The 25,775-nt window shown below is 34.7% G+C and overlaps 1 protein-coding gene across 13 annotated transcripts in view; it reads right to left on the bottom strand.

Moving 5' to 3' along the window:
• MICAL2 (microtubule associated monooxygenase, calponin and LIM domain containing 2) overlaps positions 1-25,775 on the bottom strand; it is a 134,339-nt gene that overhangs the window by 90,246 nt on the left and 18,318 nt on the right. For 4 of the 13 annotated variants that reach the window (XM_087921139.1, XM_026705658.2, XM_087921143.1 and 1 more), the window contains exons 2-12: positions 22,707-23,063; positions 9,613-9,820; positions 9,014-9,130; positions 7,834-7,935; positions 6,635-6,790; positions 5,570-5,670; positions 2,425-2,682; positions 1,926-2,041; positions 1,044-1,170; positions 536-626; positions 283-430 (exon numbers count right to left, since the gene is read on the bottom strand). In XM_087921139.1, the coding sequence (XP_087777265.1) occupies positions 283-430; positions 536-626; positions 1,044-1,170; positions 1,926-2,041; positions 2,425-2,682; positions 5,570-5,670; positions 6,635-6,790; positions 7,834-7,935; positions 9,014-9,130; positions 9,613-9,820; positions 22,707-22,970 (1,688 nt within the window). In that variant the 5' untranslated portion in view covers positions 22,971-23,063. Of the gene's footprint in view, positions 1-282; positions 431-535; positions 627-1,043; positions 1,171-1,925; positions 2,042-2,424; positions 2,683-5,569; positions 5,671-6,634; positions 6,791-7,833; positions 7,936-9,013; positions 9,131-9,612; positions 9,821-22,706; positions 23,064-25,775 lie in introns of those variants that run through there. The other 9 variants (XM_087921136.1, XM_087921135.1, XM_087921134.1 and 6 more) reach the window with 5 other exon arrangements.

Below are 25,775 nucleotides of genomic sequence, written 5' to 3'. Positions count from 1 at the left end.
GGAAGAAATGCAAGCATAAAAGATACCAGCTTCTATAACACAAGCAAAAAACAGTATGGATGAAACTTGAGGAGTTCTTTGAATCTGTAAACTTTGTATTTTTTATTATGGAGCCAAAGACAGTGAGGGGCGGAATCTGAACAAAAAGACGCAGAGAATTGCAAAATAGATGTTAAAAAGAGAAACAATCTTTCCTGTTTTGATTGGCCTTATTCAAGTCTCTATTTTAAAAGGAATTTGGCAATTAGCAAGCATTATTTATATACATGTATAAAAACTTACACGAGATCAGGTTTGAAGCGATGTATAACTGCACATAAGGCAAGGCCACTTTTCCATGAACTGGTGAGATCTGTGATGTTCACGTTCTTGTATCCTTCGGTCTGTTTCTGACACCAGGTTAAAAGTTTGTTGGGCTTTATGTCATATTCTGAAAGAATAATTTTCTTTTTTAAAAAAAACGGTACAATCTTTACAACTTTCAAACTCTCCCAGGTTATGGAGTAAAAAAGAACACTAATGAAACTTCTCATACCATGTTTTGAAAGGCCAATTGATCTTCTAATGGTGTTTGCTCTTTCTAGTAGGCATGGCTGCAGCTCATTCGTAATATATAAATGTTTCACCTAAGGGAAGATAATCATCAGTTGAGTTCAGAATCTTCACTGTGCAAATCTGATTCATCATTCAATTATCTAAACTGACAATAGATATGCAACATCTAACCCCAGTTTATATGTTATTTGCTACCCTATTCCAAGATCCCAAACATTTAACAAACTTTAAAACTCAACAAAACACCATTGTGATAACTTACAGATAAACATCTAGGGGAAATAAATCTATCAAGACATGCATGCAATGCAGGCAGGTCTGCATTTTCTTGACGATCATCTGAGTTTGTTTTCATATTTTATAGGTCAACTATGCAACCACTATGTTTATAACAGTCAAAGTTGAACAGAAATGTTATAAAACCCCAACCCAACCTTCCTTGCATCACTTTGAATGTAGAGAGTTTTATTGTTTATATCTTGGCTTACCTGATGAGGTCGAACACAACTTGAGTTCAAATTCGGATATCGTGTGGCAGGGTCAATAGTGTATTGGTCAAAATTCTTAGTGATATTTTCAGGTGTTGTCTGAGGTAAGAGTCTATAAATACTTTCCCTGAAAGACAGCAAGAGAAATATGCCTGTTTGATTTTAAGAGGCGGGCAGTTTTCATCCTTATCTGATGCGTACCTATCTGTATTGACAACAAATTTAGATTTGCCAAACTATGAAAAATGCTTAAGATGACAACAACTCAGGCAGAAAAATACAGGTCTTCCTAAGGCAGAAAATAGCTACAGTGAAGTAAGATTACATCATCCTAAATCATCTGGCTTTAATTTTCCTTTTGCACAAGAAACAACTCCTCCTTTAGCCACAAAACAGCAGTAGGTATAGTTTTCACAGCCATTATTAGTCAGTCAGGTTTCCATTTACAGCCTGTGCTGTCTTTTGCTTTCCACAAACATGCTTTCTCAGCCCTTATATGACCTTTTTCCAAATCCAGACACTTGACTTCATCATTACCATATATAACATCCACCCAAAAACCCTTTCTCAACTACTGTCCTCTCCTCCTTGTAATTGGGCAAAGATTGCAGTAGAGCAAATGAGAAACAAATTGATAGCAAAATAAAACAAGAATAAGATAATAGAACAATTATCAAATATGGTAGAACTAGGTCACCTAGAACTACTGAAATACACTGTAGCAACCAAGTGCCCAAGGTCAATAGTAAGGAATGTTTGATATCTAGATGGCCACGGATTCTTCACCCCCACTTTGGATCAAACTGGGATCAATTTAGGCTCTGTGAAAAATGGAATTTATTCACTTCTCTGGTATATAAAGACAAACACATATACACTTACCTTTCTGCTAGGATATCAAGAGGGGACTTTCCTTGTGCCCAACTTTTCACCATCCATGCTGTGTCAAATGCAGCTAAGAAGCCTCTTGCGCAACCAGTACCCATTGGCCAGAAAGGCTGTGAAACATATTTTTGTTTAGGTAACATCTACTATAATTTAAATTTTAAAAAAATTCAATTTCCTTATTGTAATCTAGATACCATCCAGCCACAATATTATGAGAAGAAAGCAGAGGATACAGGTAGGTAAGTGGTTTACACAAAAGAGCGAAAGTGGAGGAAAAACAAACACAATAGGTAAGAGCTGGAGTATTGGACAACAACAAATATAAAACCTCTTGGTATAGATTGTGAATGCTTCAGAAGTTCCTACCATTTAAGTTAGAAAATAATTCATAATTCATAATTTCAATATTTATTAGATGTTGGTTCATAAAACTGTTATTACAAAGCAAATCACTTTTGAAAGCTATCTTGAACAAATGCGTAATTCATCCTACCTCTACTAAACTGTCTCCAACAAGAGCAACCAACAGTTGATGTCGATGCCTCTCACGTATTAATGCAGCATTTTCAGAGGCATACATAGAAGTAAAATCAAACATGGCCACATCTGGTTGCCCATAGTGATTAATTGCAAAATCTAAGGCAGGCAATTGATAATCCGTCGCAAAGTCGGCAGCTTCTCTTGCATAGGACAATAGATTGTCTTGGTCTACATTTTCCACACATAGTAGTATTTCAGTATCAATAAAATCCTAAATGAAACCACAGAGGTCTATTGTTAGAATTCTTGGACAGTCCAATGGATGCTAGATAAAACAAATAATTACATATAACACTACACGGTGAAGTTATATGCAAATTATATGCTAGTAATTTAATTTGCTCTAGACCAGTGGTCTCCAACCTTTCCACCTTTGCGGACTGGCAGCAGCGGGGAAGAGTGGATGGTTCTGGGTGAGCACATGCACGCATATGCAGCTCCATTTGCAGCTCATACAAATGGAGTTTTGCCCTTGCACACGTTCACCACTGAATGCATCTAAATCAAATATATCGGTACCTAACTAAAAAAATGATTTAAAAAAATGAAATTTCTTTTTAAAAAGTATGAATTCAGACAGCATGTGGAACATAGAATAAAAGGGTCAGAAGGAACCATACACCTCTCTTTAATGATCTTTCACCTGTTACTGCTTGTTCTGCGCTCAGAGAATAGGTTGAACCCCTCTTCTCTGTTACAGCCCCATAAGTATTGGAAGACAGCTATCATCTAGTTAATTAGATATCAACAGCTACCAGCCCCTAAACCTTCTCTTCAGTGGGCTAGACATACATAGTTCCCTTAACCATTCATCATATGGTTAGGCTCCAGATAGGCTCCAGTTACCTTATCATCTTTATTGCTCTTCTCTGTATTCTTTCTAAGGTCTTGGCATCTTTTTTGTATTGTGGCAACCAGAACTGGACGTAATATTCCAAGTGTGGCTTTACTAGTTTACTATCCTGTAATCTGCAACTCTTACACTGCAAAAACATAGGGACTACACAACTCGATCAGGGCAAAGCAATAGACGCAATCTACATAGACTTCTGTAAAGCCTTTGATTCAGTGGTACACAACAAACTACTACTAAAACTAAAATCTTATGGTATCTCTGGACACCTACATAACTGGATAAAAGCATTCCTGCCAGACAACAAATGGTCAAAATTGGGAGCATCCTATCAAATTCTGTACCTATCAACAGTGGTGTCCCCCAAGGCAGTGTTTTAGGGCCAACTCTCTTCATATTCTACATAAATGACCTCTGTCATTTATATTAAGAGCAACTGCGTTTTCTTCGCTGATGATGTAAAGCTATTCAACACCACAGACACTACTACCCTCCAAAAAGACCTTTACTATGTATCAGAATGGTCAATCAAATGGCAACTTCAAATCTCAACAAATAAATGCTCTGGCAGAAAAAATCAGAAAATAAAATACAAGCTAAATAGTCAAGACCTTGTTGAGGATCCAAACTTTGTCAAGGACCTTGGAGTACTGAACAAGGAGAGATTTAACCTGGAAACAAGGAGAAACTTTCTGATAGTGAGAACAATCAACCAATGGAACAGCTTGCCCTCGGAAGTTGCGAGAGCGCCATCAGTTGAGACTTTCAAGAAGAGATTGGACTGCCATTTGTCAGAAATGGTGTAGGGTCTCCCGTTTGGGCGGGGGGTTGGACTAGATGACCTACAAGGTCCCTTTCAACTCTGATTATCTGTATCTGTATCATCGCAAATGATCTAAGTGCTAGAGCCCACGGTAACTACATAGCCAAAAAGGCATTAAGTGTTGTTAATCGAATCCTACATAGCTTCTTCTCTGGTAATATCACACTACTAACTAGAGTATACAAAACATTTGCTAGATTTATACTTGAATACAGCTCATCAGTCTGAAACCCTCATTACATATCTGATATGAACACAGTTGAGAAAGTCCAGAAATATTTCACAAGAGTTCTCCGCTCCTCTACTCGTTGCAGAATACCTTATGCCACCAGACTCGAAATTCTAGACCTGGAAAACCTAAAACTACGCCACCTTTGGTCTGATCTTAGTATAGTATATAAAATCATACATTGCAATGTCCTACCTGTCAATGAATACTTCAGCTTCAATCATAACAACACAAGAGCAAATAATAGATACAAACTCAAGGTAAACCACACCAAACTTGATTGCAGGAAATACAATTTCAGCAACAGAGTGGTCAATGTCTGGAATACTCTACCTGACTCTGTGGTTTCTTCCCCAAACCCCAAAAACTTTAACCTTAGACTGTCTACTATTGACCTCACCCCCTTCCTAAGAGGCCTGTAGAGGGCATGCATAAGCGCACCAATCATGCCTATTGTCCCTGTCCTATTGTTTTGTTTTTTCTTATAAGTATCTACCTCATGTATTCAAAACTATATTTATTCTTATACTTGTATCTTGTAAATGATTGACAAATCAAATAAATACTAAATACTAACATTTCTCGTGATCTTGATCTCTCTCTCTGTTGATGCAGCATAGGACTACATTGGCTTTTTTGGCAGTTGCAGCACACTGCTGACTCATACTGAAGTAGCTATTGACTATTCTCTACCGATGCATTTGATTTTTCCTGCCAATTACTTTCCAGAACATTTTGAGGTTCAACTCCCATAATGCCCAATTATTTTTAATGTAGCACAAATAAAAATTCTATGAATTTATAAATAACTCAGTTGAGATATAACAATTTGAACCCAGAACGTGCCCTAGTTTATTAATGCTATGATGAGTCTTATGCCTGTATGTTCCCTCTCCATCTTCCTTGAACACTCAATTTCAACACAATTTCCTGTTAATATTTCAATTTGAAAATGCACTCCAGCTTTTGTCAAATTGTAGTTCTTCAGATGTGTTGTGACTGCAACACTTAGAATTTCCACTCAGTACTTTGGGAATGGCCATTTGGCTGGGAATTCTGGAAATGATCTGTCCCAAATAATCTGGATAGTAGTGATCAAAAAAAAGAGAATCTGAGTTTTTAAGATTCTGTTCAGGCTCAGAGATCAGAATGTGTAACATTATGCGAGAAAAAAATATACATTGGATACCTACGTTAATAATGACACCCTTTTCCAGAAGGCTCTGTTTCTTTGCAGTCATCACAAAATAGTGTGTGCTATCTTTATAGTAAACAATATTTTCTAGGTCAATTCCTACAGAAGAGCAAAACATGTTTTGGATGAAAACTTGTATAATAAAAACAGTGTATATTGCTCATTTTTTTCTACTTTAACATTCAATGAATTTGGAAAAAAACATTTTTAATCTCCTAAATTCTGAATTCAAATTCATTCTTACTGCAACATTCTCAATAATGCATTTAATTAAATTCTAACATGATGTTGACATTAAAAACAACAGGATTTTATAATTTAAAGATGAACACATTAAATCATGCATGTTCATAGTCTGAAATCGTATCCTAGTTAAAAATTATGTCACATTAAATTTGTCAACAAACACCAAGTTTGAGGGAATTCAATTTCTCTTCGTATGCATGTAAAGTGTTGGAAATTTTTTGGTCCAGAAAATAATATGAAAAAGTAAAGGCTGAGAAGATTCTATTGTACAAAGCCATAAAACATTTTGCTATTTTTATTGCAACAAGTAGCACCTTTGAAATAACTATGACTTAGTTTATACTTAATGCTATGACCAGAAGCTCATAATCCATGGCCCTGATACACAAGCACCCTTGAAAACTTGCAAGCAACTGACATGAACCTACAGAAATTATTCCCAAATCATAATTTTTATTGTAAAAGATATTAAATTTCTAACTAGACAGCATTCATACTCAATTCCAATTTAAATTTAATTAAAACGATAAATGAACTTAAATCACTTTGTTCTTAATCCTTTATATTCCTACATCTACAGGAAAAAGGTGATCCACAACCTAGAAAAAAATTGCACATTACTGCACAAATAAAATGTGGCTTGATTGCTTTTGATTTGGCATGATGAGTGAAGCTGTCTATTAATATGTATTTTGTATAAATCACTGAACAAAATTTTAAAGAAAATGAATTAAAGTGCCATCACCAATTTTATACTTCTGTTATTCAGTTTGGTTGCCAGCTTGCTGTATTATGCCATGTTTAAAAGAATACCGACCTGTTTCTTCTTTCAAATCTTGGAAGAATTTTTGATTAAAAATGAAAGCAACACCACTAATCTCCTCCACTTTGGCTTCTGCAGTGGTATTTTTGTTTATAAAGTTGGCAGTAATGGCGATAGCTAGCTTTCCACGAAATTCCTTTCTTTTAAAACCTTACAAGGAAAAACAACAAGAGCAATGCATATCAGTTGATTAATACCTTTTTTCCATGAGAAATTTTGGCATTTACCCAAGAACTCAGGTGGAGATCACCACAAAGATTGTAAATTAATTTGGAGCAAGGAATCTCTCAAATATTTGTTCCCCTCTCCTAGCATTTCTCTATTATATCCTCTTTTAATTGAATCACACCTCCTCTAACTATATAATTTCCTGCATCAGATTCTTCAAACTGACTCTCTTCATTTTTCCACTGGTCAGTTCTACATATTTCATATTCAGTGCAAACATTTATTCATAAATCTCCTAAAGAGTTTACTTGTTTTGCTAAAAAATTCTTGGTGTTACCTGTTGTGACTATTCTACCACATTCCTCTGGTACCTCCCAACCTCAGAATTCATCAAATCCATTAGGTGTACCAATTTTTTTTTCTCCTAGAATTGGGTAGGCATAACTCTCTGATATTAAGTTCAAAAGTTTTAACAGTCCAGTAGTTCCAAAGAATTAAGTGTGCATCTGATTAAAACCCAATAGGCATAAAGATGTTAAGTCATATAACACAGCATGGGCTATTTAACTAACATCTCATTGACAAAAGCCGACTTAAGAGTTGTGATACTTATTATTATTAAATTCCTTTTAAAATATTTAACAGCTAGTACAACAGGATCTTTCTCCTTCCATTCGGTTATTCTATACCAAATTCACAATTATTTTTTTAAGTAAAATTGCTTCCTATAGCTTCCTTCATTAAATACATAGTAAGTATTGTGCATATTTATTTTGTACACCAGCAGAATTGTGATCCAAATAACACAGCATGCCCTTGTTGGAACAATGAAAAGTTGTGCATTAGAGTTTGCAGTTCAAAAGTGCATGTCTCTTTCCTTTACTAATAGCCACCCATATTTTTAAAAGATAAAAGTGTAATAATTTTTAAAAGTTTGATCTACTTTATTGTTTTTCATAAAGAAAGAAATGAGCAGGCTCTTTATTTCCATTTTAGATATTTGTTCAATTGAATTTTGATTCTACCTTCCAAACTATTTCTTCGGCCGTCAGCTCCAATTATGACATCAAATTCAAATTCTGATAAGGGATGGTCCATTGGGAGAAATTCAGCTCTCCAACCTATTTCTGAAATCAAGAGGTTAGTCAGTAAATGTATGTCAATAACATGTATAATGCAAATCATGTTAAGAAATGTTTGGAAAAACTTCCCTACTATCTTCTAGTTGATTTTTTAAAGTTTCAATTTATTAAAAATATGTATTATAGAAAATACAGATAAATTATATGTTTTCTAGAAGAAATTCATACTATATTTATATTGAGTGAAAAAAATGTATACATTTATTGCAAATTCTCTTACAGTTAAAACAATCTAAAAAATGGGATGGACACCATAAATGATTAAATATAGACGATTATATCCATCCATACCACTTCTGTTTTAAACAAAGCAATAATCAAGCAATACATAAAGAAAATTTACACAAATATGATCATGAACCTAGACAGTGTCTACAACTTATTCTACTCAAAAGTGTATCATGATGTAACAAACATTTATAAGCAAGAAGATTCCATTTTTATGCTGAATCCCAATTTAATTAGTTGCTAATTAATTAATTCATCCTTAACTTCTGTGGAAAAGATTTTCAGAGTCAATCCTTCAGTCTGAGAGAAGGAATTTGGTACAACATCTGCTCTAAAACTTAACATTAATCTAAGTAATAAAATACATAAAACATGAATTTATTCAGGTCACATATTGAGATGAACATAAAATGGAAAATTAATTTTGTTTAAAATCAAAACAAACAAATACTGTTTCAGAAGTTTTGCTGAACTGTGGGTGGACAGTAGTTGAACAACTGAAATCCAGAAGAATTTCGTTGTTTGAAGAAGGGTACTAAGGACTGCTCTCTTCTCCTACTTCACATAGCAATCATGTATCACCAATAACTTTGGCTTTCTCTACAAACATTTCTGCCCAAAGCACCAGTTTCCATCTGTGCCTAGATCAAGTTACAGTTTCATTACAGATACAAATCAAAAATACATATTATGCTCTGGACACAGACTAGCCATAAAGAATGCTTTGCACACCTCTATAGATGTAATCAGTTGCGTCAAAAATGGCATTCTGTTTTCTAACAGTAAAAAATATTTTTTGCTGTGAAATTCTTCCTTTCAAAGAAACACAACTTACTTTGATTTTCTTGATCTTCAGGAGGTTCCAAAACTTTCACAAATTCTAAGTTCACATAGATTTCAACTCCTAGCAGCAGTGCAACCTTGAAGAGAATAAGCTGAAGTTGTCTAATGCCTATGAAAGAGAAATGTTACTGTGTGAGGTTTTTGATCATGCATTATTTACCATGTATTTTCATTCTGGAAGATATCTAGGAAGTTTTTTTATGGTTTTCTTTTAATGTTAAGAAAGGATCTACCCCATTAATTGGAATCCCATGCCTGTGTTTTATGATGAATAATCCAGATTGTAAATAGAGGCTGTAGTTGAACTCTAACATATACATCAAGTCCTACTGAAAAATTGTACATAAATACTAAATGTACAGAAAATTTCTGCCAACTGATATTGATAAAAATCTGAAGGAACATTTTGGCATACAAGTTAGATAAACACTTGTATGCCAAAGTGTTCCTTCAGATTTTTATTCAACACACTATATCCACCTCTTGGTATTAAGTTGCAGTTAATATTTCTAAACAAAAAATATTCACCATGGGTATAATGTGCCTCCATTTTCCTTTTCAGAAAGAAACAATGATGTAATTATGACTTACTAATGTGATCAATTGATCCGGCACAAAACTTCCCATAAAACTTTTTAGCTCCCAGACTTCGAAGATCATGAATTGTAAATGGCCAGAGGTGCAGTACATTGTTTCTTGAAAATGTGTCTCGCTTTTCTACGACAACGACTTTGGCTCCAAGAAAAGCAAGTTCTATAGCAGTTCGCAAGCCACAGGGACCACCTCCAATAATCAAACACTGGAAACAGAAATAAGAGAAAATTAATTATATTTACGCCTATAGGAAAATTAAATTTTACACTGTCCCACACAGCCAGCAAATAATGAAAAGCACATCTAAAACCTTGAGAGAGCTCACCCTAATCACTTAAGTTGGGAAAAGTCAAGGGCAAAATTAATTCATATTATATGTAGGATTCGAAATATTAGACTGAGCAACCTGATTCAAAGCCACCCTTGGCTATGGAAGTTTCCAAAATGACTCTGGGCCAAAGTCACATTCAGCACAATGTACTTCATAGAAATGTGAGTGTGTGAAAACTTTGGAAAAAAAATGTTATGCCTGCTGTCTTGAATTTCTTGAGATATAAGTCTAACAAAACTATAACTCCATACAAAATATACTTCCTCAAAAACCTACCATTTAATTCAGAGATGGATCCTTTATGGTTGACTTTCCACCAATGGCCCAATTACATGTTCTTAGTTGTTCTCCTTCATTAAAATAGTTGTATATATCCTTAATCCAGGTACTAATTTCTTCCTGTAATCTCCCCTTTCTAAAGCTTTTTGCTCCAAAATTGCTTTGCTGTATATTTCACAGGTGTCAAACTAAATTGTGCCATGTGACATATCATGACATTGTTTTTGCCTTTGTGGAGCCAGAGTGGGCGTGGGCTGTGCATGACGCACCTGGCCCATGGGTCGGCAGTTTGACAGGCCTGCTGTATATAGTAAACAGCACTTTTGAGCACAGAAGATTGATAAATATAGGTGGAAAATGACTTAAGCTAAGCCCTTTACTCAGCTGCTTTCCCTTCATAGCAAGTAGTTAGGTCAAAACCAATATTCTGACATGAATATAGTTTGGACTAAATTATATAGTTCTCGAAACTTGCATTAAAACAATCTTTGAAGCAAACAAAAACATTCAAACACTTAAAAAATCAACATGAAAAATTCATTGTTCTTTTGAGAACCAATCAGTTCTTTAGTATATATTTGACATATTTGTTTATATACAAATATAAACAACATACATATCCTCATACACTCATGAGATACACTCATTCTCAGCATACATTCATTCTCTCTCTCTCTCTCTCACACACACACACACGATGTGCTGATCAATTGTTAAAACAGTTCTTATGATCATTGGCAGAAAAAACGGAAAATAAAACCCCAAGTACTAATATAACAACCTATGCTTACTTTCCTCTATGAAACCCAACACATTCGTTGCAGGTAACTATTTCTGCATAGGTAAAATTTTGCTCTTCCCAGCTAGATTTAGCATATAAGGTCAAAACTGTGCTAAAGTATAATAGGCAGAAAGAATAACAAGAGGAAGAGCCACAACCAAGACAAAGGTCAGATAAGAGAAATCCAAGTCTGGAACAGGAATATAATTTGAAAAAGTGTTTCAGAGATGACCCTCCCTAGTTTTCACAAAGATAAAGAAAGGGAGGGGAGAAGTGATTCAGACCTCAAAAGTTCTGTTACTGTAACTTTATGATAAAAGTAGTATTAGCATTCATAACTTTGATTTCCTAGTCTAGCCTACCTTGAAAGGTTGAGATAAAGCTACAAAGGTACTTTGTGTCAGCTGCTATCATAAAAGGTGGTTTAGTTGACCTAATTATATGGATCAGTATTATCTAGTCCAAATGCTATCAAGATTGAGGAAACAGTTGGCAGAAGTTTATATGATTTGTCAGCACATTTTTGTTATGATTCACATGAGAACTCTAACAAACATTGCTAAAGAGTTCTAACAAACATTGCTAAAGAGTTCTATATATACAGTTTAACAGTACCCAACACATGCACATCATAAATGATTTAATCTATTCCGGCCTGCCAGGCAAAGATGTGCGTATGCATATGTGTGTGCATATATACAAACAATTCCAGTTACAAACAGTGACTCATTCAAACTTTGGTTTTTCAAGGAATATTCTTTTATCACTTAAAACATAATTCTTTTGAGCAGTTGCAAGATAAACACCACCTACTTTCTTTGGGGCATACGGTTAGCAACTGTTTTATGCCACAATCTGAGAATACCATCTAACGTATTTACATTAAATTACTTGCTTTGTAGTTTTGTTTATCAAGATTTCCTACTAAAATGCATAATACACGTGTTATTTGCCATTCATATTAAAATATTTGGAGGACAAAAACAATATAGATCTTAACTGCATTAAGCATAGTAGTGTTTAGACTCTTGTATTTAGCAAATTATGAAGGGACTGAACAAATTAGCTTTCAGTTACATTGAAATCTGAAGATACATAAAGAAAAAAAAACATTTAATACACAGTGCAAACATCTAACTTTGTACCAAAGCTGCTTTTTTTGGAGGCAACTGGACTTTGGGAAAAAGCCCCTGGATGACAACCATGACCTGGATGACTGAGAATCTCTACAGACTTACAGTAACTGTGTACTTCATACTGATTCCAGACTTTTTTTCCATTTCCAAATCTAGTTAATCCATTTATGATGAAAGGGAACAAACAAGACATAAAGTGCTAGGCAAAGACTCAATAAGGAGAACAGTCAGAAAAACAGACCCAATAGCGTCATTCTGGACTCATAGACTGACAGCTTATATTAGCTTGAGTTCTGGATGTATGCCTGGTTTACGAAATGCCTTCCGTTTAACTCATTCTTCTGTTTAAAAAATTGGAATCTAAAGAGAATTCTTTTTTAAAATAGATTATTACTTTAAGGCTGTTATCAGTTTTGCTCTGATGCTTTTGCCTTGGCTGACTTGCAGCTAAAAATTCAGTGTGTGAAAAGAGAAGAGCTGACAGACAGAATTTGCTGTAGATAAATGGATAATATTTCTACCTTGGTTAACATTAAGGAACTACTTCCATCTCTCTTTCATCCAAAAGGTTTTTAGAGCTACATTGCATGAAGAACAATAATTTTGCTGAAAAGAAAGCAAACCAAGAGGTTGTATATGCACCCAGGGACAACTGATAGCAGCTTTTAAAATAATCTAGAAAAAGATGCAGCTGTTTAAGGGTTTGAAGAGAAGTGCGTCATTCATTTTCCCATGCTTCGCAAAGAATATATTTCAAAGGATCTATGCAACTTTAATATAGTATAAATCATTACTTTGACAGAAACATAGAATACAGAAAAATGAAAAATTTGGTATGTTCTTATAAAGCAAGCACGTGTGTTTACAACTTGATTTACGGTGTCCAACTTGCATAATGTTATGTTCATTGGGTGTTCTTGTTCTATGAATTTCTTTTGGCCACTTTTTTTTTCTAGGTTTGCTACTTGGTTCAGTTCATTGCTCTGAAGGTTCCTACAGACTGCACACCACACTTTTAAATAAGATGAAAGATAACTATACTATTTTAAATAATAAACATTTATAAAACTTACTGATATGCCATACGATTGAATGTATCATAGAGCCTGAAGGAAAAAGTTGTTTTCTAGGTCAGAATCCACCTCCACCACTCTACAGCCAGGTATATGAAGCATAACTGCCTTATTCAATATGTATCTGATATCATACAGATCTGATGCCTTATATTTACACCTGAGGAAATACTTTCAGTAAGCACCAATTTGTTCCAACTTTATACAGCAGATGTTATCAGATAAATTTATCTCACTCCTGATGTGAACTACAAAGGATTGTTTTAAAGCAATACTGTAGATGCCAATATCCTCAAGCAAAAAGCTCCTTTGTTCATATTAGTGCACACAATGCAGAGTAAGATACCTCCAAGTTATTTTTGAGACAGGAACAAAGTCATCTGCTGGGAACTGGACTAAATAGATTGTTTTTGATTTGGCAAGTAACTTAAGTAAGTTATGTGCATTTATTAAAAGCTGTTAAAGCTGCACTCATAATTCAGTACTCTTTTAGTAGGACTTTGTTCTAGGAACCTGTACATAGGATTACAGCTATGCCCCCCAATTTTTGTTTAATGTAGAATTTGGGCCTTTTTAAGACAAAGTTTTAAATCTAAAAATGAAATCTTTGTCAAATATGTTTAAGTTAAGCACTACCAGATATTCTGTGCCACCTATCAGAGTGACAAAATAGTTTAGCAGTTTTATTAAACATACTTATAAATTTTGCTCACAGGTTTAAACATTCTCTTCAGTAATTCTGAATGTCATTTTATGTTGATAAAAGAACTGTTTGCTTCATGTTACATTAAAAAGTTAAACATTCTCATTTAGTAGACTTGATCCATTATATATTTTAAATAAATGTTAATACAGCAAAATTAATATACTAAACTGCAGATATTTTAACTATTGTTGGGCCAAAATATTTTGTTTCTATGGCATTTCTGTAAAATAAAGTCTGAGCCAAAGCAAAATCTACTCCTCCCCTCCTCCCGATATATTGACCTATGCTTTGTTGATTTAAAATTAACAAAAAGCAACATCACCTGGCTTCAACAGAATTTAATACATGAACCCTATTGTTACATACAAAATCATGATTCTATTTCAATAAAGGCATCCAAAGGTCAGAATTAATTACCGAGAATGTCCTCACCATAAAGCACTGCAAAAGAGATTGTTACCACCTTTTTCCTCTCTCCCCTGCATTGTCAAATGAGGGATAGTGAAAATTCCTTGTCTTAAGAGACCCTTGGTTACAATCTATTTCCTGACAAGCAGGGCAGTTTTCTTGCTTGGACTTTGATCTGTCCTTAGGATAACACATACTCGTTCTATTTGTGGTTCACTAATATAGTTCTGTAACTTTATTCTGTCTTTGGGTCTTTAACCCAGTTTAAAATATTTGACCTTTTTTTGGTTGGTTGGTTCCTCTTTTACTCAATGTTATATTTAACTTTTCCCTTATAATTAGTGCTTTTTATTCTTTGTGGCTTGGGTTAAATCTTTTTTCTGTTACTTTTGGAGTATTATTATTGAAATGTAAGAATCTGCAAAAGTTTTATTTTCCTTTTACCTTTGTAAAAGGCAGCCTACATCATTCTTCCTGAGCTTGTCACAAGGTAGCTCCTGCAATATTTCTTTAGTAGACCTGATTTTTCTCACTAGAAGTCAAACACTTGACTTGAATCGATAAGATCCTTGCTACAGATATATGAACTTTCATTAGCTTGAAAAGAGCTTCTGGCAGGCTAAATTCTAGATGCCTACATGCCCCAAGATTTGAATCTGAAGAATCATTTTCTTGTTCTTTTGTAATGCATTCTAAGCTTTCTCAACATGGCCAACTGGTTGCGTCTGCACTTTATACTATTTTACACTGTTTACAAAATAGCTGTTTCCATTCCCAAAGTCTTTGATTTCAACATTGACTACTGTAGCATTCACAAATCTCATTTTATTAGATTTTTTTTGTTTCTAACTCTATTTGGGTTTTATCAAGTATGCCCATGGGTAGGCATCCCACTCGAAGCATTCTTAGACACATAATCTTATATTTTATTCATCTTCTCATACTTTTTCACATTATTCTCCAAACTTCAGAGGAATACAACAGCCTGCCCTGTATTTAGACAGCTTAGCTTCTGTCCATCCAATGTAATACCAGCTACTTGGACAAGTTACTTGGACAAGTAATCAAGTAGGTATGGATTTATACTTTTGAACTGGATGTGCCAAGTAATATTGGAACTTTCTGCATACTGTATTGAAAGATAATTAAGAAACCAATTACCAAGTGACCTGCATGGGAAATTACCTTTCATTTTAAATGTTGCTGGTTACTGACTGAATAAACAATCTTTTATTTTTATTTCAGTTTATGTTCACTGAAAATAGAAGAGACTGTTGAAAAGGTGCAGATTTCCAGTGAAGGAAATGGCTGCAGACATTATGACTGAAAAGCAGGGCTGTCTTTGAAGATTAGCCTCAGGCTTATTCTACTAGCAATGCAAATTTATCTTTTTCTGTATCATCAAACAGGTTCCTATACTATCTTGCCCTAACCTATCCACTTTTATTTTCCCCTTTTCTATTCAAATTTGAATAGCATTTAGGCCCAGCCAAATCTCATCCCTTGTATTAATTAGAAACTTTATGCTATTTTATTTTATATTTTTGAGTTTGTGTAGATGAATACTTTTTCTGTTTCATATTTGGATTACTAAACTGATTTTTAAAATTCACCCACAACTTAATTCTGGGGTGTACTGCTGATTTAAATATTAGCTTAGATGAAAGCATGTAATGCAGTCAACAAACTAGTTGTAATTTTTAAAGTTATATTCCTTGTTTTCTCCTGAAAATTCAGCACATGCTATCTGCCAGTTTATTACTTTGTCTTTTGCTAGTAGTGTAAGAACTGAGCTCCTTTCAGGAGCTTAAGAATTGTTTATCACTGAGCTTTAATCATACCTTTCTCATAGTCTGGAATGGCTTCCCCACAATGACTCATCAAGACCCACATCATCTACCTCATAACCTTAAGTTTCCTGTGGTATTAGCCACAAATATCTCATCTCCTGCTATTTAAGCATCTGTCCTGACTTCATCATCTTCTAGGAATACTATCCTAACGCAGTGTCCATTTTATAACAAGTAGTCAATAGCTTCATAAAATAAATAATTCCATTTATTCTACAAAACTCTTAAACTGTCAAAACTATAGCTATATATCCCTCACTATCACATTATTGGAAGACTATAAGCAGTATACTTAAAAAATAACTGTATCATGTTCATTCTGTAGGCAACAATCAAGTGCCAGAAAAAGCAGTTTTTAGTGATCTATGGCATTAAATCAAAATAAATCTCTTCAAGCAAGTTGTTCCTAAAGTCAAATATGTTGTCTTGTTTACAAAAAAGTATTTTCAATGTTTTCTTTCATCACTGGTGCTTGAAAAAGAATTACTTCCCATAATTTTCTTTTAAAAAAACATGAACACAGGTAAACTAAATCATTATGCAAATAATATAAATGGTAAAACTTTAACTTCCTTCAAGCATTTTTGCCCAAGTGAGTTAACCTTTCTATTTAATGCTGTTAAAAGAGGTGTTTAGTTATTTTGAGCAACTTTGCTGAAATTATTGGATTTAGTAAAATCAGCAACTCTCAACAAGGTGACAATAGATTGTAAGTTTGCAAATTCATCAAATACATCTCCTATCAAGCAATCTTAGGATTCTTCAATCTATACTTGTCACAAGGACCATTTCAAAGGATCTTGAACTAAGGAACACAAGTTGGATTATTTCCAGGCAGTCTAAAAACTGATTCCACTGTCTCCACTGTCTGGTTTATCTTGCCCACTATGCTATCATTGCACAGTGCTCTAATATCTCTAGTAGGCAGGGGTGGGCTTCAAAAATTTTAGCAAAGAATACTGTGCCCAGTTGCTGGGTTGGTGTGGCCATGGTGGGCGTGGCTTAGGCAGCCTCCAGCACCCCAGCGGGGGGGGGGGTGTTTTTACCTCCCCAGGCTCCGGAAGCTTTCCTCAAGCCTTTGGGAGGGCAAAAATGGCCTCCCTGGGCTCCCGGAGGTTCTTTGGAAGCCCAGAAACAGGCCCATTTCCGGCCTTTCCGAACTTCCGGAAGGTTCGTTTTTCACCTTCCTTGAGCCTCCGTGCACACTCATCCAAAATGGGCTGCATGGGGACTCCTGGGGGGAACAGGCCAGCCAAGAGTGGGATTTGGGGGTTCTCCAAACTTAACAGAATCTTAGCTAGGGGCTCTCCCAAACCGCTGCAAACCCCCAGCAGCCCACTCTGCTAGTAGGACATATAACCTGTTAATTCTTGTGCTAAAATTGCATACTTATTCCCCACTAACATTATTTTTATTGAGAGATTGTGCTTACTGTCATCTGGTAATAATTGCAGTTGTTTTTCAGGACAGTGTGTGCTTGCACAGTACAGAAATCATCAGAGTAATGTCTTGATGTCTCTGTGGTTCTTGTGGTTTGAAATAAAACAGGTAATGCTAAATAAGCATAAATAATCGGAGGGAGTCCCAGAATTGTTTTTTTTTCAATTGAGATGATGAAAGACCTTTGGCTTTAAATTAGTTTCTTGGCTCTGGTTTTATTAGCTGAATCTAAGCATTTTATTCATAGCAACTTGCACATTTTCCACAATTTCTAAGCAAATTCTGCTCTACATTATTAAAATGTTTTTTAAAAATTTACAGAGTATTTGCAGCCCTCGGAGAGACAGTTTGGTGCAGTGGTTAAGGCATAGGCTAGAAACCAGAAGACAATGAGTTCTAGTGTCCTCTTAGGCAAAAAAAAGTGGGTAACCTTGGGCCAATTACTTTCTCTGATTTCAGAAGGAGACAATAGCAAAAGAAAAAACTCCAGGGATTTTTCCAGGTAGTCACAAGGAATCAACACCAACTTGTAGCAGCCCCTCTTCTGCCCACCAAATTCAGTCCCTAGTAACAAAAAAAGTATGGTTTTAATCGCCTTAAATCCCTGGTAATAAGTGAATATTCTTTTACAGTATGTTAATCCCCACATAACACAGAGGTTCATTTCAAACAGCTTAGCTCTGATATATGGTACTTAAAAAAACTTTTTCACCTTTTAGAAATGGTAAAAGTTGTTCTGAAACTGATTTCTATGCAGAAATCACACTTGCAAATGAGCTTCAGAGTACAATGCAAAGTACTGTATGGTTATGTACTGCTTATTTCCTCAATTTCACATTCACCTTTTACATCAACCATTTGCAATTCCTGTTTAATCCAGTTAGGAACTAAATAAAGCTAGTAGCTCATGATAGATAAAAAATATCCAAGTTATCCAATTCCATTCCAAAACCTTGACCATAATTACAGCTCTATAGAATTTTAATGCATTCAAAATTTGTTCTTTTTTTTTTTTTCACTTCACACAAGTGGTTCATCCTTTCCATAATGACTTATACCAAATTCTCCACCAAGATAGTGTCCAGGATTTGAAAGGTAGAGTTAAATATGGAACTCACATTAGCATAATTTATAACATGGTAGTCATTGGTGTAACATTGTCTTCTGATAAAATATCCCAGGCTGCCTCTGACAGTCCCCCATGAACCCCGAATATTTTAGCCTGAGACTATATAGGGAGCTATAGGGGAGAAGGTATGGTGTGTCATTACTCCAAACTTTTCATCCAAGCCCAGATTGCTTTAGAAACTCCTCAATGTCAAAAACCATTAAATTTGCATTAAAATTAAGGGGAGGCAGGGGAAGAGTCTGTTCTGTTCAAGAAACATTTATTTTAAACATGTACCTACAACAATAACTTCATTGCTCTCTGAATTACATTTCTCAAAAGCAGGAAGGAGAATATATGAAGGGGAGAAAACATTACAAAGTCATATAAAAATACACACTGATATCAAATGTGTTTTTATAAAGTTCCAAATATAACTACATATATACTGATAGAAATTGAGGTTGGGGTGAAATTATTATAATACAAATTATAACAAGTGCTGCTGTTATTCTCAGAATACTTTACTTGTTTTAGTATCAAGATAGTCTTAGTTTAGTGAAGCTTGAATGTATTTTTTTCTTCCATTAATGTATACTAATTAATACTTTTAAGTATTAACTAATTTCATATTTCCTGAGAAATTGATCTATCATTTCAAGACTTGGCTAAGAAACAATAACGTTTAATGTTAAATTAACAAAAAGCACAGTTGCCGTATACAGCGTTCATGTACCTTGATTGAGCTAGCTGGAAATGCATAAAAGGTATAGTGAAGTATTTATGTATCTTACTGTGAAACTGCATTAAAAAATCCCAGTTTGTATTCCAGACATTATCAAGCAAAAACAAACAGATTAAGCAATGTACTTATTGCCAGTCTGTCTGCTCTTGAAGCACTGGCTGGGAAAAGTGATTAGGATTACATCAGATAATTTCCATTTGCACACATTTTAAAGAGCAAGAACACCCTGCCCAACCTTCTCTGTAAATATCAGCCCCCTTGAAAAAGCCATCAATTGCTTCTACTGATACTAGATCAGCAGGTATCCGACAAGCAGGAAAATGGTGTGTGTGTGTGTGTGTGTGTGTGTGTGTGTGTGTTATAATAATGCACCATTGGCTTACTAGTAATGACAATGAAGTAATGTTTAGTTGGATACACACACCCTCCACAGTATGCAAGAGCTAACATTGTGAAATGGTTTTTACTGTACAGATTACTGAATTATTGAAGGAGTTTGAAGCATCTCAGGTGCTCTGCAGGCCTTTTTGCACAGTATTTAACAGACTAAATTCAGCTTTTCCAAAGCATAAGTGATAATACAAGTGATTATTCTATCCAATACCCCATTTATTAATTGTGACTACCAATCGAATTCAGTAAAAATATGCAGAAATTCAAAGAAACAACATTAGAAAATACACAATGATTCCAATTTAATCAATATGGAAAATGTGGTTCAGATTTTTTTGCATTCCTCAGGTACTCCTACCTCAAAACTGATTTTAGGCAGGCATTTCTATTAAATCAGAGGCTAAGGTAGAAATGGGAATGCTTACTTTTTCCTACAAAAGCAGAGATTTATCTGTCAAAATTCTCCCTCTACCATTAAAAAGTTGTCTGTTCTAATATTGCTGTATCCAACATCTGAAAAGATGTTTATTTAAAACTGAATGTCACTTGTTTACTTCTTATAATTCTATTGATTTTCCTCTATTTTTTGTTTCAGATATTTTTATTTATTATTTTTCACTACTGTATGTATGTACGTTTTTTCCATTCAATCATGTCTGATTCTCAAAGACTATCTGGACAAATCCCTGCACTTTTCAAAAGTGGTTTGCCATTGCCTATTTTCTAGAACTCAGACAAAGTGACTGGCCACGCAGCTGGCTTTGTTCCTAAGGTGGCACGAGAACTCACCTTCTCCCAGTTTGTAGCCTAATGCCTTAACCATGAGATTTATTTTTATGTATTTTATACTTATACACCCTATTATAAATAATGCAATATATACATTTTAAGGCTACAAGATAGATGATAGATAGACGACAATCAGAAATAATATAGACAGTAAGATGCAAGACTGCTGCAATATTTATGACTATGCAGAAATTTAAACATCATTTTCTAACATTTAGCTAAACATTCTAGGCTAGCCCATCCACAAAGTTTAATTCTACCTATTAATGCTCAACATGAGAATCATATTTTGTTCCAGTATATTTGTTCTCACTAATTGTATGGAAGATTTTAGTTCCAGAACTGATTTATATACTGGTATGTAATTTAATCTGCAAAGGTGCTAAACCTTGTATATTTAGTATTTTAATACCAGTATTCATTTGGGAGTTGTTCTTGTTTCTGCACTTCCTATCACTCATATTTATATCATAGATATTTTTTGTCAGGAAACAATGATTCATCAGTAAAGAATGCTTGCTTGATAAGTTATATTCGGCTGGCAATCCAGTCAGTGTTTTCATTACATTCCTCATTTCCATACATACAATCTGGTTACTCTGATAGCAGATAAAACAATTTTGGATCATTTTGGAGTATCTGAAATTTATTAATTGATAGTTTCTGTGGAATATTCTCATTTTTTAAAATGTTAAAAAGCCATTGTTAATAATAGAATTTGGAATAATCCCGTTCTTTATTTTCTAACCTGGGGATAAAAAACACATTTTTAAAAAGTTGCACATATTCCATATATTCAACATGTAACTCAAATTATCTCATTCACATCAGTGCTACAGGTAGTCCTCAGTTCATAAATTAATTCACAGGTAGGACAGTGTTGCATGAGGAAACTTATGGTCAGTTCTCAAAGCTGAGGCTGTCACAGCATCTCCACAGTCATGCACTTGGCAACTGGCTCACAATTATGACAGTTGCAGCATCTTGCAGTCACATGATCACCATCTGTGACCTTCATTGTCTGCTTCCAACAAGCAAAGTCAATGGGAAGCTGGCAGGAGGACCCATATGTCAATCTTGTGATACTGAGCTAAAAAACTCTGCAAGATTCAGTTAACAACTACAACTGAAACTACATGAGTTGATGTGATCATGTGACATTGTGCTTCACAACCCCTTTGTTTATCAACAGAGTTGCTGGTCCTAATTACTGTCATTACAGAGGACTAAGTGTATTAATATGTCAAGTGCACAGTGTAGATGGCCAGGTTGAGCCTAAAGGAGAGGTCAAAACATGTCACAAGTCTCAAATCCCTTCATGTCCACAAGAGTCCAGCCCATTTGAATTCTGTTGACTCTTATCTATTGCCAATTTGCTTTGACTGTTAGTAATTCAGATTCTTGTAGAGAGCTTAAGCTTGCAATAAACCCTTATATTCATTTGAGCTGCCTGCACTCCTGATTTCCTGTATTTGAAACAGAGAATTTTAACCTAATTGAATGCAAATGGATTCAGTTTTTCAATAAGGATGTTTCCCTTCCACCTACTAGTGATCATTCACTCACAGGTTCTTATGAAAGCTGACAATGGAAACTAAAAAGCTGCTTTGGTTTCTTATTAAGTATCCCTAGCACTCTTTGCATTTTTGACTTTGAATGCATCGACTTTGAATGTAAGTTAAATATGACAATAATCTTCCTCAAAATGTGAGTAGATGAAGCAAGTACATATATTTTAATATATTAAAATTAACATGTGGATTTTTTTTGTTATATTTACAGTAGAGATTAAAGTAATTGGAAATTTACAAGTATGTATCATGCTCAACTTTAAAATACTAAAAAAACAGATGTACATTAGTTCGTGATATAGTATATATGAATAGCATAGCATAGGAATAGACTTTTGAACTTTGATCCATAGGAGGAAGTTTATGCAGAAATATTATTAAACCTAAAGAAGTATCCCAAAATTTCTTCTATAAAACCAGAGGGTTACCTAATTTATTCAAGCAGGGTCAGATTCAAAATAAAGTACGAAATTCACCTTACCTTTGTGTTTGTACAAGATTTTCCACGTTTATATTCCTTATGGCTTGCCCTTTTATCTAGCTTATTCCACAAAGCTTTGGCTTTCCAGCTGGTCACTTTTGATTTAAGTTTGGCATAAAAGTTCCTGTTGTCCAAAGGATCTAATTCAAGATGGCGAGTGAGAATATTAAAAGCCTGAATCGAACCTTTGCATGTTGAGGCTTGAACAAAGCTTTCAAATATTTGGTTGGCTTGGTTGTACTTATCGTTGTCTTTTTCACCCATGTTTCAAGAAGACTGAGTAGCATGTACAAATGGCATATTTTTAAGCAGAGGTTCATCTGAGAGATACTGTCAACTTGTCCCAAGATGTAACATCTAAAAAAAGGGACAGATAAAAATCATTAGCATAAATCAGGACGAAATTCCAGGCTTTACAACATACAACATAGAATAGAACTCAAAGTGTTGTCATCGAGAGAAAAGAAGTACCATTATTGAGAGAATTTTAAATAAAACTGCTACAACAGAAGTTATATAAATAGATATGCTTATAGCAATGTTATATTATTCTAACACATGTATGCCTATGATCTGTTACATGATTTTAACACATTTATCAGATTTACATAGCTGTTGATCTCACACAAAATGACTCTAGATAGCGTACAATAAAACTTACTATTAAAACCCACTGCAAAATCCATTAAAAGCAATGAAATAGAATTAAAAAGAAGACCACAAGTGGGAGAATATTAGAGATAATACCACCAACATGTGGGCTTCTTATCACCAGAGGATTTTCCCAGGCTTGCTGAAAAAAACAAAAACAAATTTTAAGGTCCTTCCGGAAGACCATAACAGTTGGGGTAAATTTCACCAGGGAAGAGACAATGTTTAGAGAGTGGATGAAGATTTTATATATACTTCAATATAACCCTTTGCAAAGTTTCTAGCTTTTGGATTATTTTTTGCTACTGTGTTCTTAGATTTGGTTTTTAAATTCTTTAAGAAATAAAATAACTTATCTTGAGTCAGTAGAGGCTTGTAAATATACTGATCTTTAAATCTTTACCTTGTATTCCTAACTGTCCATGAAATATGAAAATGCATTTTCTTAAAGATATCAGAACAAAGGCCACTCTTATTCCAACATTCAATGCACAAGTTTTGTAATGACTACATTTGTAACCAATATTTTTTTTAAAAAAACTCCAACCTTTGAGTTGTTATTCAGTACAGTGTTTTATGCATGGTCATGTTTGGGTAGATAAAAAGAGTTTTAATATGCAGTGAAGATACAATATGTTTATCACAGAGAAATAATAACACATAATTCAATTGCAAAAGATAATTCAAATGAAATGTCTTAGACGTTTGTATGTATACAAGGAACCAGAACAATTTTTTTTGGCTCTAGTGCTACCAGTGTTCCAGCACAGAATCATGGGCTTAGTGGGCAGTGATATAAATATTTTTAAAATAATTTTTAAAACTCTTCTCTAACATATATCTTTGTAATATATATACAATTTTGTGGATTATATCAAGATACGTTATTCATATATTAAAAATTATTAAAAAGAGAACAAAAACTCTAGCAAATGAATATAACTGCAATTTTTTTAAATGAAATTATTTTTTTCCCCTCCTGGGGAGTATTTGGCAAATTCCTTATTCCTTACTACTCTACACATCAGGAATGCATTAAATACATTCACCATTGCTATTATTCTTTTTCAGTAATGTTGCTCAACCACTGTATTCTACAAGATAAAGGAACAATGAGAAATTCCTCCTAAATAATCACAATGAATTAATGTTATCGTATCTTTCACCAATGATCAGATTGCCAAACTTTCTTAATTGGACTAAAATTGTTCTGTATTACAGAACATCAACTCCATGAAATGTAACTTATGATCTCTCTTTTTCAAAGTGATGGGAAAGTTCCTTCTTCCATAGACATCCCAGAGGCCACACTACATTTATTGTTTATTTTTTTAAAAATTGTATGGCTGCCCATCTTTGGACAATCTTGAGGAGGAACTCAGAGCAATAAAACTAAGAAACCTATATAAACATATAAAACCCAGCACCTCAATCAACCTCCAAAATGCCCCCAAAATCTCAACAGTCCACCCTTTACCTATTGCCTGGGCAAAGAAGCAGGTTTTAACGGTCTTCTGAAAGGCTAAAAGGATTGCTGGTTGCTAGATAAAGGTGTTCCATAAGATAGGGGCAGCCATGGGAAGGGGCACTCTTCCAAGGTCCCACTCAATTCAGGAAAGGAACCTGGACCCTTCAGACCTGGTAGGATGGGCAGATACTCTCAGAAGAGGAAACCCATGAGTAACTTGGCCTTGTGCCACAAAGAAGAGGGGAACAACCTATTCACCAAAGCACCTGGCAGCAAGCAAGAAACAATGAATGGAAACTTAAGAAAGATCCAATCTAGAACTAAGGAGAAATTTACTGACAGTAAGAATAATTAAATCAGCAGAACAGCTTGTCTTCAAAAGTTGTGGGTGCTCTGGAGGTTTTTAAGATGATATTGCACAACTATTTGTCCAGAATGGTACAAGATCTCCTGCTTGAGCATAGGGTTGTTAACAAGATAACAAGACAACAAGTATAAGTATGAATATAAACATGAACAAAGGAAGTAAATGCAGATAAATGCGGACAGTAAGGCAGGGATGATAGGCACGCTGGTGCACTTATGCGCGGCCCCTTTAAAGACCTCTTAAGAACGGGGTGAGGTCCACAGTAGACAGTTTGAGGTTGAAGCTGTGATGGTTTGAGGCTGTAACAACGTAGTCAGGTAGAACATTCCAAGCATTGACCATTCTGTTGCTGAAGTCTTATTTTATGCAGCCGAGTTTAAAGCGGTTTACTTTGAGTTTCTATTGACTGTTTGCCCGTGTATTATTGTGGTTGAAGCTAAAAGATCTCCAAAGCCCCATCCAACTATGGTATTCTGTATTCTGATAATGTTTTTGCACAGAGATGTTGTAGAGGGCATGACAGGTACCCATTTATGTTTCCTCTAGACCAGGAACATCCAGAATTCAGCATACAACAACACTA

The sequence above is a fragment of the Pseudonaja textilis genome, chromosome 1 (assembly GCF_049901715.1).
Source record: "Pseudonaja textilis isolate UNSWEBS1 chromosome 1, rPseTex1.2, whole genome shotgun sequence".
In the NCBI taxonomy this organism is placed as follows: Eukaryota; Metazoa; Chordata; class Lepidosauria; order Squamata; family Elapidae; genus Pseudonaja; species Pseudonaja textilis.
This window is presented reverse-complemented; position numbering and strand designations above follow the sequence as displayed.